Raw genomic sequence first — 20595 nt, 5'->3', positions numbered from 1 at the left:
TAAGTAAGAAAGTCTTTTTTTTGCTGTTTGCCTTTGGATAAAAACATCTGGCTTAAATGTAAATGCCAAATCTTAGTAGATAAAACAGCCTTTGCATCTAAAATGTGCCTATAATGCCTTAAAATGCTGCCTACATAGGTAGTTTACTATGTCTTAAACAGAGCAAGGGTAAGAAAATACAAAATCTGCTGCCCCTCAATGTGTTTCTGTATTGTTCACTTAGAAAATCACCAGACAGCTCCAAGAAACTTCCAGAGCCTCGACTGGTAACAGTGAGGAAGACTCAGGTTGAGCTGGGTATTCAGCTATGTGGAGGAAACCTACAGGGTATCTTTGTGGAAGGACTCGAAGAAGACAGTCCTATCAAAGGTGCAGATGGTCTCATGCCTGGAGACTTGATACTGGAGGTAAAACAAACTACTGTTTGGTTCTCTGTCATTCTTAGGGGGCTACTACAGTATATACAAGAATGTAAAGTTAAGAATGCTGATCTTTTGCGAGAACAGGATTAGTGAAACAAAACACAAGAGCATTACTTTTAATAAGGTAGCCTAACATTTTTCTAACAAACAAACTTTCCCCTATCAGAAATTAACAGCACAGTAATTACTGATATCGTAAAGGGTATGCTTTTTAAATAAAACAACGAAAATAAATGAACGAAGTTCAACAAACTAATAAAACGGTAGCATACTTTCAAAATCAAGTTTATTTATAACACTTACACCATCCAATATGTTTTTTCATCAGTAGAACAATAAAGAAGATATTTTGCAGAAACCCCAGTGCTCCGTCATGCAAGTCAACCGATCCGCACACTTTTAGAGCTAAAGCATATATATCTAATACAACAGTAATCCCCCATAACTCCGTGTGACATATTAACATCTTGTGAAGCAAATCAATCACTTTTTGCAAGAATCTGAACGTTATTTACAACACTATTAGCGTGAATGCCAAAGCAGGAAGCGCGCTTTACGTTCGAGGCGATCTCTTCCACTGGTGGCGTTTGGTGGTTGTTGGTTATGGATGTTGGTCTCTCTGCGCCACCTATTGAGCGGGAGCGTGAAGCGCACTTCCTTCTTGGCAAAAGCTCTGCATTAACACTGTAAAATATTTTATATATATATATTCGAATCTCAAAACTGAAAATCGAATGTCAACCCACAGAACGAATATTCGAATATTCTGGTCCAGCCCTAGAATGAAGTAAAGGTCAGGGAGCTTGTTTCTATCCGCGCTGAAACGGAGATCCTTTCTAGCATCAATACAACGGCATGCCATGCGCTAGTTTATGATCTTATCATAATAAAATGCATACGCATGATTTCTCCGGACAGAAATCGTAGATAATAAGCAACTTTGGATGCTGTGGAAAAACTGTGCACGATTACAAACACAGTACACGTCACATGCATTTCTTTACAGGATTTTTACGAGATCTTTACAGGATATGTATGAACCAAACACAGATTCAAAAAAATCATTGGCAGTGTGAATAAATGAAAGATCAAACAATCCCTGGACACATTTTCAATGTATTTTTTGTAATTTGTGTGTGGAAATAGCTATTAAAATGTGTTTACCTTTAGCTGAGAATATAGTTTGTTTTTTAAATGTATGCAAATGTACGCTCACGTTCAAACACACAGATCTATACTTTAAATGGATCGATACTTTTAGCATTTGTAATATGAATCTTTGCATTGGTACTGTTGCAAAGATTTTACTTAAGCTAAGTGTAATTTTTATAGATGTCCATTTCTACTTCACCCACTGGCTTGTTCCTCTAATTAAATCCATGCATCTCTTACTGTGTTTTTTATTGATCCGTTTTGGCTTCTTTCCTTCATTGTGCTTGAGTGTTATTGAGTGTTGTGTGAAGACTGGTGAATTGGAAATATCACATTCCTGGCATGAATTAATAGACCTGTGCCAGGGCAAGGCACCAGCAGTTATTTGTTTCTTTTATATGAAGCACAGAAGCCATGCTGTCTTTGCCAAAAGTAATGTCTGTTTCTAAATAGAAATCGATCAGAAACTCTTAAATCTAATGTGTGTGTGTTTTATGTTCTTTTACCTTTCTCTATGTAGTATAGAGAAATGCAATGTTTACAGTGGAGAGCAAACTCTAAAGAAAATTGCCAAAACAATTGCCAGAGTGCCTTCTGTGTGAACACCAACGCATCTTGGAATTGATTCTGGGATCGCTCCCATACAAAGGACCTAGTAATGGCACTTTTCCATTGCATAGTACCCCACGGGTCGGGTCAAGTCATGGCAGCTCACCTTACTTGGTTTGGCTTGGTTAGCTGTCCATTGAGTTTAGTACCACTTCAAAGTTGGAGGGATTATAGGCGTGTCGTTATATTTGCTCCGCCTACTGCTGTGACATCAAACAAAAAGTGGGAGCAAGCATCGTTGGAATGCAGTGTTTCCCATACATTCATTTATTTGTCAGTCCGCCTTAAAATTAACCACCACAAATAGATGTTTGCACATCATGTTTATCACTATACTTCTGTCTCACATGACAGTTTTTGCACAAACACCCGTGGCGTCAATCGGGGCTTTCCGCTAAGTTGCAAAAATGCGCAACGTGCGTGTTGCGGATGTGCCCCCACAAACTACAAGGATAACACTGGTATGGTGTACCTGATTCTCAGCCTGTGGATGTTTTACACCACTAAAAGGGAGTTTGGGAACTTACAACACAGCACAGATGACAACAAGTTTGCTCAAGACAGCGCAAGCACGAAGGTAAAGCTAATCTTTTTAGCAATGATGCTGGTAATGACGATTTTCTAAGACCAATCAGTGATCTACAGTGCTTTCACGTTTTAGTATCAGCTCAGCTCGCTTGAACCCCAACCAAGGTGGTACTAAAAAAGTATCGGGTACTATGTACTTTACCCAGTGGAAAAGCCCCCAAAAGTAAGCTGACACGACTCAAGCCCTGGGGTAAAATGCAATGAAAAAGTGCCATAACGTTTCCGTAAAGTGTACTGTGTGAACTAAAGGCAGAAGCAATGACTTAAGGGGTGTGTCATAGTAAGGAAACATGTGTCATCGCAGCAAGCCATTGTCGCAGCAATTTTAACATTAACAAAATTATCAATCAGAATAAAAAGTGTGCAAACTGGAATGAAGCAGAGATGAGGGAGCTCCTCACAATCCGCGCTGAAGCAGCGATTGGTCACCATCTTAATGGAACAGTACGCTATGCGCTAGTTTATGATAGAGTCAGAAAAAATACTCACTCAGTACAGATAATTACAGATAAAAGAAAACTTAAAGGATAATTTCGGTATTTAACACTTTGAGTCTTATTTCTGGTTTGTTTTGGATGAACTACAGTGATGGACACTGAAAGTTTGACAATGGGTCATGTCTTGACTTTTTGACACGTTTACAAGCGTCTCTTGACTGCTTCAGAATGGAAGTCAATGACCATGCACAAACATGTCATTAAAACAACACTTAAAGTTCATTTTCAAAACTGTGCTACTCACCGAGTGGTTTGTGGTGTTCGTTGATGATTTAAAAACAAGTTGTGTAGTGAAATACAGTTTCTGTCGTGTTTTATTTGGCATTTTGTAAAATTCCATTGACTTCTCTTGGAAGACTCATTGCTCGCTGATATATCACTCCGCCGGCGGGAAACAGAAAAGGGTCTGTTTACATGTGGTTGTAGTTTTTTCGCTCGGTTTCTCTCAGAAGAAATTTTTCCCATATTTGATGGCTCAGTGACCAGCTTTAGGTTTGAAGTTGAGCTCGATTGTGACTGTCTATACGCTAGACACCGAGCGTACTTGTATGGCAAAGTGGTTGTCGCCATCAAGTGGTTGGGAGTGTGCTAACGCTTCAGACTCAAATATAGAGCGGAAGTATATACGCGGTTGTGAGGTATCTGAAAAAATAGTTCCACTATAGCAAATAACACGGATTGAAATCATAGATTGCGCCAATATATTTGTTTTTAATCATCAACGAACACCACAAACCACTCGGTGAGTAGTACGGTTTTGAAAATGAACGTTAAGTGTTGTTTTAATGACATGTTTGTGCATGGTCATTGACTTCCATTCTGAAGCAGTCAAGAGACGCTTCTAAACCAGTCAAAAACTCAAGACACGACCCATTGTCAAAATTTCTTTGTCCATCACTGTAGTTCATCCAAAACAAACCAGAAATGAGACTCAAAGTGTTAAATACCGGAATTATCCTTTAAGAAGCTTAAAAACTTTTAAAAATCCACCAAGAGAATGGTTACATATACAGTGCATGTCATGTCACATGTCTTTTACATGATGCACGCACAGATTCATGAAAGTCATTGACCGTGTGAATGAACCAAAATCAAATGATCCCTGGACAACTCCCGTGTGAAAAGGGCTTAAAAGTGCAGTGTGTAGATTTTTAGCAGCATCTATTGGTGAGCCAGTAAATTGCAACCAACAGCTCAGTCCAAAGCTCACCTTTCCTTTTAAAACGCATAGAGAAGCTACGATAGCCACCACAAGAGAAACATGTCATCATCTAAGATAATGCAGTGCCAAAAAACGCTCTGTAGATCAGTTTGTCCTTTTAGAGCTACTGTAGAAACATGGTGGCGCGAAATGGCGACTTTTATATAAGTGAACCAGCGGTATATGTAGATAAAAACGGCTTATTCTAAAGTAATAAAACAATACAATACAATTTTGTAAGGTCTTTATACACCACTGATAATATAGTTTTGTATATTATTGCTTTTCTGTCAAGAGATCCTGCTAAAAGTTACACAAAGCACCTTTCAGTGACTAAAAAGGTGTAAATGCTTTTAAACTTTACTTTGTTCGTTTGAGCATCCCAACCAACTTTACACATCAAAATGGGCTCAACCAGTGGTGTGAGTTTGGGACATTTCAGCATAATTGCAGTTTAACCACCAATGTCTCACTTGTCTCTCTTCCTCCAGTACGGCTCAGTTCATATGAAGAATAAAACAGTAGAGGAAGCCTATCTGGAAATGCTAAAGCCAGCAGAAACGGTCACGTTTAGAGTCCAGCATCGTCTAGATGAGTTCAACCAGGCGAAGGACACTCCTGGAGACGGATTCTATATCAGGTACAACATGCTCTCATTAAAACACATCTGTATTTGACATTCTGTACATGAGCACACATGACTTCCCTATAAGAAAATTTCAGTACTGTGCAGTGCACTAAATTTAGTTATGCATGGGAGTCTTTTAATCTCTTTAATTATGTTTAAGAGAAAGGGTGAGATACTGCGTCTCGTGGTCAAGATTGTATCACCAAAACTCCATAATTTGTGTTCAATAATAGCAGTCATGGTAATAAGGTGGTCGAGACAGAGATGCATTGTGCTGCGCAGTGGAAAAAGATTAATGGAAATGGGCTGGTCAGGAATAGCCGTGTTTGTCTTTGCAAATGAAATTCTGTGGCCCGCAGCTGTCGCAGGCTCTTTTGCCTGCCTGCGCTCCTATGATGTCACCCGCAGTAAATAATCTCCGTCAATCCGCGTGTCAGGGATGAGGAGTTATGGACGGGTGCTAAAAGCCACTATCGGCTTTGTCCCTCCCTCTTCTGAATTTTTCATTCCTCTGTCTTTGCTCTCTTTTTCTTTGTCTCCTGCAGTCTTTCAGTTTGTCTCGTATTACCTCATTCCTGCAGATGTGACAATCTTGTCCTCATGTATTATGCTGTCACATGTTCAATTATTCATTTTCTCCACAGAGCACTTTATGACCGGGTTGCCGAGACCGAGCTCGACCTCTCTTTTAAGAAAGATGACATCCTTTATGTCGACGACACTCTACCGAACGGCAACTTCGGCACATGGATGGCCTGGCAACTTGACGAAAATGCACAGAAAATTCAAAGAGGGCAGATTCCTAGTAAATATATGTGAGTCACATACGTACTGTATGTCCTATTTAAAGGGATGGTTCACCCAAAAAATAAATATTCTGTCATCATTTACTCACTCTCATGTTGTTACAAACCTGTATAAATGTCGTTGTTCTGATGAACACGAGAAGATATTTTGAGAAATGTTTGTAAACTGTTCATGAGCCTCATTCACTTCCATAGTATTCTTATTTCCTAGTTTGTAAGTGAATGGGGCTCATGGTTACAAACATTCCTCTAAATATCGTCCTTCATGTTTATCAAAACAAAGAAATTTATACAAGTTTGTAATAAAATGACAGTGAGTAAATGATGACGTAATAATTTTCCAGCGTAATAATAAAGGACTCTTTGGTTATTTTTGAGCGCAATGCTAATAAATCAGATTCAATGGATTATGCTACAGTAAGCTATGCTAAAAGTGGTACTGCCAGACTCGGAGATCAGCTGAATGGATTCCAAAACGGTAAAAATCTAATGTTTAACTCTAGGGGAGCTGGAAAATGAGCCTATTTTCAAAAAAGTGGAGTGTCCTATTTAAGATACGTTTTGATTAAAGGATCACAAGTGGACAACGCTAAAGACAGGTTTGAACGGGGTGTAAAACGTTTTGAGCTTCTCCACTTTCGACCACATTCAGAGGTAGTCAACAACGCATTCGACCGGGTGGCTTTGTGGTGTAGACGCGCATGTGATCGAATGTGTTTGAGTAACCACAAAAGACCGCACACTATTGGCCTATTGATCTAATGTGATGTACCGAACATGTACTCACAGTGTTTAGCATGATCTTTAAAGACCCACACATATCCAAAATCGAAAATGACCTGTATTGCAGTGTGTCATGTAGCTGTCCATCAATGAATACAATATGCAAAGTAGTTGAACCAAAAAGTGCACGATGAATAAAGTTATTGGCTTCTAAAGTAGGCAGTTGACTCTGAATCGCTGAAACGAGTCGTCATATGAATTGAATCTCCTGCCTGTCTTTGTCCACGTAATACGAACACTTTGCATAATAATCTTCGCCTACAGCCTTGCCCGGGAGAAACGAAAACTATGACCTGCCCACAGACACTTAGTGTGTAAACATCATATCACGCTGTGTTTTTAGTTTGTGTTGTTTTCACTACCAAAGGATGCAGTAATGAAGAATCAGTGGTTAAAATTACTTTTTCAAGGAGAAAAGATACCCATATGGTTCAGTACCCACTTTATTTGGAACAACATGCGTCTCCTAACCGTAACCTGCAAGTTACATACTTGCTAAAATGAGTGTAAAATGTTAGTTTCTGTTGTCGTTTTTATTGCTTGGATTAATGATGAATTATGTGTATTTAAACTCTTAATATACTGTCAGAGAGTCACGTTAGCAAGCGGCTAAGGCATGCTGCACTTACGGTTTTGCTATGACTTGGTTAGCTTACATAAATGCTAAAATTAGTGTAAAATGTTAGTTTCTGTAACCGTTTTTATTGCTTGGATTAATGATGAATGATGTCGTTGTTTAAACTCTTAATATACTGTCAGAGAGTCACGTTAGCAAGCGGCTAAGGCATGCTGCACTTACGGTTTTGCTATGACTTGGTTAGCTTACATAAATGCTTAAATGAGTGTAAAATGTTAGTTTCTGTTGTCGTTTTTATTGCTTGGATTAATAATGAATGATGTTGTTGTTTAAACTCTTAATATACTGTCAGAGAGTCACGTTAGCAAGCGGCTAACCCATGTTGCATTTACCGTTTTGCTATGACTTGGTTAGCTTACATAAATGCTTAAATGATTGTAAAATGTTAGTTTCTGTTGTCATTTTTATTGCTTGGATTAATAATGAATGATGTTGTTGTTTAAACTCTTAATATACTGTCAGAGAGTCACGTTAGCAAGCGGCTAACGCATGCTGCACTTACGGTTTTGCTATGACCCAGTTAGCGTACATAAATGCTAAAATTAGTGTAAAATTTTAGTTTCTGTCGTCATTTTTATTGCTTGGATTAATGATGAATGATGTCGTTGTTTAAACTCTTAATATACTGTCAGAGAGTGACGTTAGCAAGCGGCTAAGGCATGCTGCACTTACGGTTTTGCTATGACTTGGTTAGCTTACATAAATGCTTAAATGAGTGTAAAATGTAAGTGTCTGTTGTCGTTTTTATTGCTTGGATTAATGATGAATGATGTCGTTGTTTAAACTCTTAATATACTGTCAGAGAGTGACGTTAGCAAGCGGCTAAGGCATGCAGCACTTACGGTTTTGCTATGATTTGGTTAGCTTACATAAATGCTTAAATGAGTGTAAAATTTTAGTTTCTGTCATCGTTTTTATTGCTTGGATTAATGATGAATGATGTCGTTGTTTAAACTCTTAATATACTGTCAGAGAGTGACGTTAGCAAGCGGCTAACGCATGCTGCACTTACGGTTTTGCACTTACTTACATGTTGCACTATTGTTGGTCTGTGCCACTGATCTGTGGTTTGTGTGGAGACTCTGTCAGTTGACCAATCAGAGCAGAGTAAGCTACTGAAAGATGGGGTATAGGCAGACTGAGTTGTTGAACGGCTTCACACGAATCGTTTGGGGATCTCTGAGACATGGGGTAATTTTTCAGAGAAACAATAATTCATGTTGTCCGGGACTTATAAACAGTGATAGGACGCTTAAAATGTGCATCTTACTGGCTTTAAGCTTTCATTGATAAAACTGAATTGGCTGCTCTCCGCCTCTCATTAAAATACCAAGTGTAAACGTGAATGTGTCTCTCTCGTTCACTTTTGATCTGATCGACCAAAACGCATCTTAAAACCAGGTGTAAACAGCCCCTTAGTGTTGAATGATTTTTTTTACATCATTAAGAGCCATTTGATGTTTAACTGTACTCGTTGTCATTTCGCAGGATGGACCAGGAGTTTTACCGAAGACACAGTATGACTGAACTGAAGGATGAGACGGGCTCCAGTAAGACGCTCTCCGCAGCCGCGAGGAGATCCTTCTTCCGTAGGAAACAGAAACACAAACGTAGCAGCTCCAAAGATGGGAAAGACGTGGTTGCCTTGGATGCGATCAGCACAGACTCTCTTCCATTCTTAGATGGTGAGAAACCAGCCCATAATGCAACATTTTTTTTGCTGCCAATTAGTTAATGAATTTAAGGTTTAATGTGTTGTATTTTTTTTGTGGGGGTGGTCAGACTGTGTGAGTCTGGCTTATCAAAGAGTGCAGAAAATTGACTGCACGTCGCCCAGACCAGTGCTGATCCTGGGACCGCTGGTGGATGCTGTTAAAGATATGCTGGTCAAGGAATCACCAGGGAAATTCAGCAGATGTTTGCTTGGTAAATCTCCAATGACACAATCTAGATATATTTTAAACATTATAGTGTTATGGTATACAGTGTACCTGCACTTTATCTTTTAACACAGTGGACACATTTCTGCCATCTAACAGTATATAGTATCAACATCAGTAATGGTAAAATGATCGCCCTTAATTACTCAAGTGTTGAAAATGAGTAAGCTGACCTTTGTTTGTTCTCTTCATCCAGAGGTGATGAAAGCTTCTCAGCAGGCCATCGAGCGTGGCGTGAAAGACTTTCTCTTCATCGACTACAAACGGAGGAGCGGCCATTTTGATGTCACTACTGTTGCCTCTATCAAGGAGATCACAGACAAGGTTTGTACATTATGCTGAGTACTTGGTTCTTGTTTTTCGGACCTTAGTAATAGACGTACATCTGGCTGATGGTTGTTTAATACACTACAAACAATGTTGTGAAAGATTCTTCTGTAACATTACTCGTGTGCTCCCCTGTCTTGTAGGATTGTCACTGTTTGCTTGACATTGCTCCTCACGCTATCGAGCGGCTTCACAGCGTACACATTTACCCAATCGTCATATTCATTCGCTACAAAAATTCAAAGCAGATAAAGTAAGTTCCTCTTTAACCTTCTGTAGTCTACTGCTCATCTTTATAAAATAAAGGCAGTGGGTGGATATATTACAGCTTGACAGGAAGTTAATAAGCTAAAGCTCAACTCTTGGGTGTCCTTGTAGACTTCCCAAAATAACACACTTTCTGTACAAGGCTTCTTGGCACATTTTGCATCAGGAAATGTTCTTGATGTACATTAGGGGCCTGAGATCATTTGGAAAGAGATTCTTTTGGGAACATCACTTTTGCTCAAAGGCATAATTTAGCCAAACATGAACATTTACCCACTGTCTGTTGAACCCATTTACATTTATGCATTTGGCAGACACTTTAATCCAAAGTGACTTACAGTGCATTCAAGGTATACATTATATTAGCATGTGTGTTTCCTGAGACACATGACTTTTGCGTTTCTAGTGAAATTCTCTACCTCAGGAGTGGGGAACCCTGGGTCCTGGAGGGCCACTGTCCTGCATAGTTTAGTTCCAACCCTAATCAAACACACCTGAATTTCATTTGTAAGTGATCCTGAAGACTTTAATTTGAATTTTCAGGTGTGTTTAATTAGGGTTGGAACAAAACTCTGCAGGACAGTGGCCCTCCAGGACCCAGGGTTCCCCACCCCTGCTCTACCTGTTAAGCTACAGGAACACCAAAAGCTGTATAGAAAAGATGTTTTGAAGAATGGTTACATTGATTTCTTCCATACAATGAAAGGGGATGGGGACCAGGAGCTGCCATGCACCAAAATGATTAAACTCATTTAAAAGTTTCCTTGATAAAGTATGATTTCTGCACCATAATATTAGCTTACTATGACCATGTAAAATCTTTGTCTCAGGAACAGACTAAAAATACATTATACTAAATAATACATTATTGATGGATGCACTGTAAAAATGGGGCACCATCTAATTCCATTATAAAGGTGAAAAGAGCCAGAACATTATCTTATATACCGTGTTTATATTTGAGGATGAGTAAAATATTGTCTAATTTTGGAGTAAACTAACTACTCATTTGAAAGTGTTTTGGCTTCTGCGCAATTCTGCTCAAAGCCTTTACATAAAAGAGCTGTTGTCTTCATTTATCAAATGTCTTTTAATTATTGAAAATCATCCATCCAAAACGCTGCCTAATCACACTTGTCTCAAATGAATAACTGTTTCATTCTGCAAAGTCTTGCTTAATCTTTTGATGCAATTCTTGGTGATGAAGTGTGAATGACTATTTGTTTCTCATCTGTAGAGAACAGAAGGATCCGGTTTATCTGCGGGATAAAGTCTCTCAAAAACATTCCAAGGAGCAGTTTGAGATTGCACAGAAGATAGAGCAGGAATATAGCAAATTCTTCACAGGTTTGAAGTTTTTGTCTCAAAAAGTTATACATTTAAAAAGTAAAAAATATAAATTTGTCTTCATATTTATGTCTTATCTGTTGCTTATCTGACAGCATTCACTCCAGCAGTGGCCGGTGGCATAAACATAGCCATGCCGTTAAGACTGCGTCTTAAGAATGATTCTGACTAACTAGCAATTAGTTAGGGCTAGTCAGTCTTATTATTTGGATATAAATTCGACCAATCTACCTTTCTATGTATCATGCTTAAAACAGTTCAGTCTTGAAGAAAAAAATTAATGACTAACTTTTAAGGCTAGTCTTAAAGTTTTATGCAACCAGCCACAGGTGACATAAACTTTACTTGTTTTTAAAAGCCAGCATGATTTAAGAAATAAATTAACATGGTCATATTTATGAGTTGTCTTATATAATTAGTCACTTATGTTAAATATATCTGTGTTAAAGGAAAACACCACCGTTTTTCATTATTTTACTATGTTCCTACCTGAACTTTGACGAATTAACACATACATATCTTTATTTAATGCGTGCACTTAATCTTTGTACAGCTCATCATGAATGTGTTAGCATTTAGCCTAGCACCATTCATTCCTTAGGATCCAAACAGGGATGAATTTAGAAGCCACCAAAAACTTCCCTGTTTTCCTTATTTAAAGACATGAGTAGTTACACGAGTAAGTATGGTGGCACAAAATAAAATGTGCCAAATTTTTTTAAGCTGGTAAAAATATATTGTATGACGGAAGAGCACTTAGTTTGCAGCACTTCGACAACGAGCGCAGTAATGTTGATGGAAGTTTGAGCGAGAGGGGGAGTAGTCAGGAGGGATGATGATATCCACTTAAAAATTGCCACGTTTTATTTTGTGCCACCATACTTACTTGTGTAACTACTCATGTAACAGTCTTTAAATAGGAAAAACATGGAAGTGTTTGGTGGCTTCTAAATTCATCCCTGTTTGGATCCTAAGGAATGAATGGGGCTAGGCTAAATGCTAACACATTCAAAACGCGCTGTACAAAGATTAAGTGCCCTCATTGAAAAAAGATAGGTATGCATTAATTTGTCTAAGTTGAGGTAAGAACATAGTAAAATATAAAAAAAACGGTGGTGTTTTCCTTTTAAATATTTACAATCTTCCATTTGTTGTAGACTTTGATGGCTATTGTGCAGTTTGTAACCCGTTTTTTTCCTTACAGGTATCGTTCAAGGAGGCACCTTGCCCTACATTTGCACTCAGATCGTGACTATTGTGGATCAGGAACAGAGTAAAGTTTTGTGGACACCGTTGGGCTCTCCATAGAGGGTCTCCTCTATGTGTACCCCCTCTCGTCTAAGCTTATAAACACTAGACTTTATATGAACCACATGCAAAGGTACACTAACATAACGAGCGTCACGTAAAGATAGCGATTATTTTAATATTTGTTTTTTACGTTATAAATTGTAAGTCTCTTTGTATATATGCGCTGGTATGTATGAGTGTGTATGTGTGAACGTTTATGCTTGCTAGCATGTGTGTGTGCAGTATGTATGCAGGACGATAGCACTGAAGTATTTGTTTATTTTCTTTGGTCTTCCTGATGGACGTGTAATGTTTAGCAATGCTGCATTCAAGACCTGTTTACAGAGCAGTGAGTCGGTGAATTGTTTAATGTCTCTGTCTGTATGTGTACTCTTCCTTATGTTCTCCCAATGACCCCTTGCCCCTGAAAAGGCCCCGGCCCTCAGTTTTACCAAAACGGTATGCCTCCCGTGTTTCGACTTGTCGGCTCAAAGACTGAATTTCGTGTTTAAGAGTAATTTGTGAAGTTTGTCTTGTAGATGTCAGTGAGTGTTGATTTTGAAATCATATTGCATATTGAGCTGAGACAGACAGTAGCTAAGCGGTTTCTACGGGCCAAATGGAAGTGCCTTTGGAGATATACTGAGCGTATGACAATGGCATGATATTTAAAAAGTTAAACTTCTCAGTTTGCACTCCAGGGCTAGACAGACCACTGTGTTCTATGAGATCTCTATATAGCAGAGCTTATATTTAAAGATAATATCTGATGTAACACTTGTACTCATGCATACAAACTGAAGTACAGGCACACGCTTATGTGTATGTATGCAATTTCATCTAAATAAATAGAAATATATTTACTGTATTTTTACTAGGCTATGGGCCTAGGGGAGTCTAGCAGTCATGTCTTAGCAAAAATTTGCGTGCTTGTGTGTGTGTGTGTGTGTGTGTGTGTGAGAGAGAGAGAAACGAGAGAGAGAGAGAAGTGAATGCATGTTTTATTGGTTAGTCACTTTTAAATGTAATATCCACTAATAAACATCATAGAAAAGTTCTGTGATGCAAACCTGAATAGGTTTTAATGTTAGTGGTTTTTCATTGCTATTTAATTTCTCTTTTATTAAAGAGGCAGGTTATGTATCTCATGCAGACCCGTAGCCCCAGCATTAATGTTGTGCCAAAAAACCAAGTCATGTCATTTTCTTTTCATTGTCTGTTTTGCACTTCAATACTATGAATCCTTAACAAATGACTGTTTGTACGTTTCGGCACAGAAATAGGTACTATTTGTTTTTACTGTAGTTGTAATTTGTGTATAACTCCTGGTCCATACATTTCATTCAATGCCTTTTTATTTTCTTTCTTTTTTAAAGAGAAACACTACATCCGGTGTCATTTAAAAAGGGATTTCTTTTTTGCACAGTTTTTTTTTTAAAGCAAGATCAGTCCATATGTTAACCATTGGGTTGAAATGATACATTTTGTTAAGTGAATCTAATGTCTAACTATTTTTCTGAATACAGTAACTTGTGTACGGTTTCAATGAGAGGGATTCATCACAGCACGAATGAGTAGTGTTGAGCCAGGTACTGTTGCGATTTTGATTTTCTTTTATTATAAAAGAACACGATTTGTATGAAAATGTTCAAGCATTAATGCAAGAATAAAAGTCATTTTCTGTATCACACAATGTCATTACATGAATCAACATGGTGTGCGTTTGATTGATGGGAATGTTATGCTGTGGGGGGATATCTGTCATTTTAATATTGATCTATTGTAGGCTGACATCTGATGATGTTTATTGGTTGCTCATCGTTGAAGCTGATGTAACTCATCTGATCATGAGGAAAATATACACCGTATGGATTACTGCAAGGTAAAGACTTTAGATGCAGTTGTTTGGGGAATGTAGTTACTGCACAGGGTTAATAGCTTACAATGTAACTTGACAGAGTGAAATATTTTCTTTTACAAATTGATTCAAAGTGGTTCAGAGGGCTTACTGAGTCATCTTGTGGGGGATAATATAGCCAATTAATTTGTCTAAGCTTCAGTGGAAAGGGAAGAACATAAAGATGCCTTTTGTCATTTGTACAGTAATGCTCTGATAGATTGCAAACACTATAAAGTTTCAGTTGTACAAAAAGCCTATTATCTTTGATAGGTTCCTCATATTTCACATTTCACATAGTCTGTGAAAACCCAACTAAAGTTTTTTTTTTTTTTACATAAAATCATCCTATAAAGACCATTGTTTATAAATAACCTCGATATATTGACTGAGTAAGGTCATGCCAAATATTGATTTAATAGAAAGCGTCAGGTATACATTTATAAAAATATTATAGTTAGATTATAATAACTTTTCACACAGCAACATGCCATGCAGTCACAGCATAGCTTTGTTGGGATGCATTTAAAAGTATTCACTGAAAATCTTACACAGTAAAAAAGATTAATTGGTTTAATTAAAAAAAGTAAGTTACCTGGTTGTCTTATATTTTTAGGTTGAATAAACTAAAATTTTTAAGTTCACACAACATATTTTAAAGAACTTTTTGTTGAGATAAAAAAATTGATGTTTTTGATTCCCAAATGCCATAGACATTAGCCTGGGTGCCAGCCGAACTTGGCCCTGCCCTCAACATTTCAGGACGGGAAGTTCGGTCTGGAGTCGCTCCGTTGTGGCGCTACTTTGCTCGACAAAAACTATTCGGACCAATCAAATTGTCAGGGTGGGCTTTATACGATGGTGAACAGATGATCAACAGTAACATAATCAACCACGTCACCAAAGAGCGCTTGTGTTGAATCTGTTTACAACAAAATGGCTGCTGTTGGAGAATTCAGTTGTGTGCATTCTGCCATCTAGTTTGTTCTACAAGATATCGGCAGCACATTGATTTTAAAAAGAGGAACAGAGAAACGCGATCAAGCCATTTGTTGTTCGGAAAGATGTTTTTGCCGTCCTTCCTATGGGTTTCGGCAAAAGTTTAATTCATCAGCTGGCTCCGATGGTCGCTAAGACAATGGGACACAATGAAAATAGGCAACTCGGCGTGCACGACAACGTGTATATAACTAGCGGTCGTTGCCAGATCCTTTTGGAAGCCCATGGATGAAGTTAATCTAACTTACAAATGGTAAGAGAGAGTCTGACTGTATGACTTAGTAAATAACTGACAATGTCGTGATATGAATGAAATGTTGTAAACATAGTAGGTGTCGAAGTACGTTCGCTTACTCAGACTTCGTACAATCATAATGTTAGTCTCATTGTAGCGTAATAACTTGCAGTTCAGGTCAGGCTGCAGAAACGACAGACGCCCTTTCAACATACATCACACATTCTAATTGGTTGTAGTTCTATCCAATTGAGTGCAGAGGCATTTTTTTGTCATGGTTTGGTTAAAACACGCCCTACCATCACAGCCCAATGGAGCGGTATCAGACTCAAATTCTCACTAGAATTTTGAGTATGACAATGTCAGGCAACATAGACATAGAATGTAGAAACTACTGCCTATTGGTCGGAATAGCATGACAATTTCATTTTTGTTTGCATTATTCCTTTAAATGTCTAAAGCATTGTATTGTATACAATTCTCTACTACACATTTATACTTAAAACCCATACTTTCACATGAAAAAAATGATTTCAACATTAGCACATGAATCAGTTGTGAAACAAGCTTGAAATCGCATGAACTGTAGCCCACTATTAATCTAGGCTTAATGAACATCATTTGCTTTAAGGAGGCGTTGAGTTATAGGCACACTCATTATCATTTTCAATTGCCATATCATGCAGCAAAGACGACCTAAGTCATCAGGCAAGACCTAAGAAATAGAAAGGGACGTCCCTGGTTCCACAACAGATTTCTTCACTACATGTTATAGTACGGAAGATGCCCTTAGCCATGCCAGTTGTGATTATCACAGTTCAGTTGTGAGGACAGAAGCGCGTCTTCGTTTGGCGTCTCTGCTGACTTTTTGTTTTATGTAACCCTTCTGAACTACTCAGTCATGGAGACCCCTAAGAATGCAGTCGTGGTGCATTCCCCAAGCAAATCGTCCTTGAAGTCCCCTTACTCTTCTTTTAGAAAGAGTTGTCTCTCCTGCTGAGCTATCTGTTTCAAGACAGCTGTTGACAGCTCTTCTAAATTTGAGATGTATATGTAAGTGGTTGTGATCTTTTTGGATAGAGGTCTGTTTTCTGTACTGCTGTTTTCCAATATTATATTATTAATACAATTTCATTCACTGTTATAAATAAAGGTTGCTAAAATCTTTCTTGAGCTGTAAGGTTCTATAAAGAATCTTTTATTTTCTGTTAAAGAAAGGATAAATAGACCATAAAAAGGTAATGAAAATGTATATCTTGGGAAATAAATAACGGTTCTCATATGGCATTGATGCAAAGAACCCTTTATTATAGAACCTTAATGTTTAAAATATTAGCATCATGAGAAATGTCTTTTTTGCTGTGAACTGTTGTTTGTAAAAGAATGGCGTGCTCGACAGATACAATGTTCTCGTTGAAACAAGTTCTTTAGCCTTCTACACTGACAGCTGGCCAAGTTTTCCAGGCAAATGTCTGATCCAGGATCCTATTGCCCTCCATAAATAACACCGTTGAAGCCAGGTTTGCAAGATCAAGCAATGACCAACTGGTGGCCTACCAGGGCTGAAGTCTATCAGAGACAAATTGGAAAACCAATAAAAAGACAACATCATATTAAAAGACTGACTAATGTTTTTTTTAATAAACAAAAGGCTGGACTATATCTACGGTCTAATGTTATTTACACACAAACATTAAAAATAAATGGAAAATACATTGTTTTACACTAAGGGTTGGTGTTGATACTGTCTTGAGGTTATAATGGATTAACTTGAGTAGGGTTGTAAGCTTTCAACCCTATGTTGCTACTGGCACACAAGATAAATAATTGAGTCGGTTTCTTTTACTCCAGCCTTGCACTTCCATCATTGACCAGTAGGAGGGGAAGTATAAGACATAAAGGTAAATATTCTTTCCAATGCATGCATGGTCCAAACAAAATGGAACTCTTCCTAAAAATAAAGAACATACACTTCACTATTGCTGCAAAGGCTTTTGGAATGTTTAATCAGGCCTGTTTTCCTGGGGGAAATAAAGTATGGAAATGAAATAGGCTTGCACTTCTGTCTTAATAGGAGAGTGTGTGTGTGTCTCTGTGTCATGCATTTGTACTTGAAGTTGCTTGCATAATATAACATTATGCCCATGCTTTAAACATGCCAAAATCATTTATGTAGTAGAAATCATTTTGGGTTTGTGAAATGGTAAATGAATAATAAGAAAATATACGGATTCTGGTGGATCTAGCCAATTTGTCCTCGTTGTTGGCTGTTGATGTATGAATCACAGGTCTTTACATATGTGTTTAATACACAAACACATCATTTTTGTTATTTGTCAAAGACAAATGCCTCAAAAGGTGTTAAAAACACATTATTATAGGCAACATGTGAAGAGTTTCCTTGCAAAACGAGATAACTCTGTTTTGTTAATTTTTCAGAAATCTCGTTTTTTCTGGTTGTGCATTCCAATTAATATCAATTCAACTGCAGTTGGTTTGTTTTGATTTAAACCTTCATAACTTAAAAAATACAGTTAAGTAGCACCATAAAACACCATGATAACATAATAATAAACTTGTTTTGACAAAAATGTTAAAAACGGAGTTATCTCGTTTTGCAACAAAACTCTTCATAGAGAAAAAAATCTTCAATAGAGCATGAAAAAAACCAATAACTCCATAAAAAGATCTCATACAGACAAATCTGAAAGGGTTGCTAAATTATAACTACAAAAGCTATTAAAAAACAGCTTCTACACTTAGAAAATATTGTTAAAGGGAACATTTCACATGACTTTTATAAGATGTAAAATGAATATTTGGTGTCCACAAAGTATGCATGTGAAGTTTAAGCTCAAAATACCATATAGATAAATTAAATTTATTATAACGTTTTAAAATTGCCACTTTGTAGGTATGAGCAAAAATGTCCTTTAACATGCAAATGAGCTGATCTCTGCACTAAATGACCATGCCATGGTTGGATAGTGCAGATTAAGGGGGAGTATTATCCCCTTCTGACATCACAAGGGGAGCCAAATTTCAATGACCTGGCTATTTTTTCACATGCTAGCAGAGAATGGTTTACCAAAACTAAGTTATTGGGTTGATCTTTTTCACATTTTCTAGGTTGATAGAAGCACTGGGGACTCAATTATAACACTTAAACATGGAAAAAGTCAGATTTTCATGATGTGTCCCCTTTAAAATATGTACCCCAGCTGTCACTGGGGCAGAACCATTTTAAAAAGTCCTATGTATAGGCCTACATTTGGTACCAGTACCTTTGAGATACTAAATGAACTCTGTAGGCGCTCAGCTTTACTTCTTGAAAGGGTACCGCCTACATGACAGCTGGATTACATATTTTTATGACAATTTTTTTATGACAGCATATGCGTGTAGACACACAGAGAGATAATTAAGCAAATGTATTATGTTTAATGCAATTCAAAACATTTAAATGGTTATGAAAGGACCTGCCTACACAAAAAATGTCATATCAATGTTGTAAGTTTTTGTTTTACTTTCTCAATAAAGTTAAACATTTTCAACTTGTTTCATAAGTTATGTCAACTCATCACTAGTCCAAAATGTAAAATATCAATTGACTTATTGGATTAAACTTGCATACAGCACACTGTAAAAAAAATAAAGGTACAAAAGCTGTTACTGGGGCAGTACTCTTTAAAGGTGCAGTGTGTAATTTTTAGAAGGCTCTGTTAACAGAAATGCTAAATAATATTCAAGACTATATTATCAGGGGTGTATAAAGATCTTTCATAATGAACCGTTATGTTTTTATTACCTTAGAATGGGACATTTTTATCTACAAACACAGAGGGTCCCCTTACATGGGAGTCGCCATTTTGTGCCACCATGTTTCTATAGAAGCCCTTAAAGGGATAGTTCGGCCAAAAATTATATTAAACCCATGATTTACTCACCCCCAAGCTGTCCGTGTTGCATATGTCCATCGTTTTTCAGACAAACACATTTTCAGATATTTTAGAAAATGTTTTAGATCTTTCAGTTAATTAAATGTGAAGTTACGGGGTCCACGTCCTTCAAGTCCAAAAAATGTGCGTAGATCCTTCACAAAATAAATCCAAACGGCTCCAGGATGACAAACAAAGGTCTTCTGAGGGTAATCCTCTTGTTGTAGAAATATCCGTATTTAAAACTTTATTAACAAAAATAACTACCTTCCGGTAGCGCCGCCATCTTAGACTACTCTGTATTCAGGAGAGAGTATTAGCGTAGTGTACGCACTTCTTAGTGACGTATGACAAATTCGGAAGGCGGGGGCACAGAGCAACAGCAGAGTAGCCTCCGTAGGCTGCGTAAGCTCTCATCCTGAATGCGGACGCGACTAAGATGGCGGCGCTACCGGAAGGTAGTTATTTACGTTAATAAAGTTTTAAATATGGATATTTCTACAACAACACCGCGCGGATTACCCTCACAAGACCTTTGTTTATCATCCTGAAGCCGTTTGGATTTAATTTGTGAAGGATGGACGCACCTTTTTTGGACTTGAAGGACGTGGACCCAGTAACTTCACATTTAATTAAATGAAAGATCTAAAACATTTTCTAAAATATCCAAAAATGTGTTTGTCTGAAAAACGATGGACATATGCAACTCGGACAGCTTGGGGGTGAGTAAATCATGGGTTTAATATCATTTTTGGCCGAACTATCCCTTTAAGGGACAAAATTTTTACTAAGTTGTCTCCAATGATTACATGTTTTTCCGGTGTTGGCTACTGTAGCTTTTCTATGCGTTTCAAAAGCGAGGGGTGAGCAGTGGACTGAGCTGTTGGTTGAAATTTGCGACCTCACCACTAGATGCCGCTAAAATTTACACACAGCACCTTTAAAAAAGGAGATATTATTTATGTACCATAGATACGAATATGTATCTGTGAACTACCAATATACCTTTCAAGTACTAATATGCACTCTTTG

General features: G+C 37.6%; 1 protein-coding gene across 7 annotated transcripts in view; it reads left to right on the top strand.

The window, feature by feature from the left end:
- Positions 1-14179, top strand: part of dlg5a (discs, large homolog 5a (Drosophila)) — a 64080-nt gene extending 49901 nt beyond the window's left edge. For all 7 annotated transcript variants that reach the window (XM_065297199.2, XM_065297195.2, XM_065297194.2 and 4 more), the window contains 9 exons: positions 224-407; positions 4961-5109; positions 5742-5912; positions 8812-9008; positions 9106-9249; positions 9460-9587; positions 9734-9843; positions 11095-11204; positions 12409-14179. In XM_065297199.2, the coding sequence (XP_065153271.1) occupies positions 224-407; positions 4961-5109; positions 5742-5912; positions 8812-9008; positions 9106-9249; positions 9460-9587; positions 9734-9843; positions 11095-11204; positions 12409-12512 (1297 nt within the window). In that variant the 3' untranslated portion in view covers positions 12513-14179. The remainder of the gene's footprint in view (positions 1-223; positions 408-4960; positions 5110-5741; positions 5913-8811; positions 9009-9105; positions 9250-9459; positions 9588-9733; positions 9844-11094; positions 11205-12408) is intronic.
- The last annotated feature ends 6416 nt before the right edge of the window (positions 14180-20595 follow it).

The sequence above is a fragment of the Paramisgurnus dabryanus genome, chromosome 20, assembly GCF_030506205.2.
Source record: "Paramisgurnus dabryanus chromosome 20, PD_genome_1.1, whole genome shotgun sequence".
Lineage (NCBI taxonomy): Eukaryota > Metazoa > Chordata > Actinopteri > Cypriniformes > Cobitidae > Paramisgurnus > Paramisgurnus dabryanus.
This window is presented reverse-complemented; position numbering and strand designations above follow the sequence as displayed.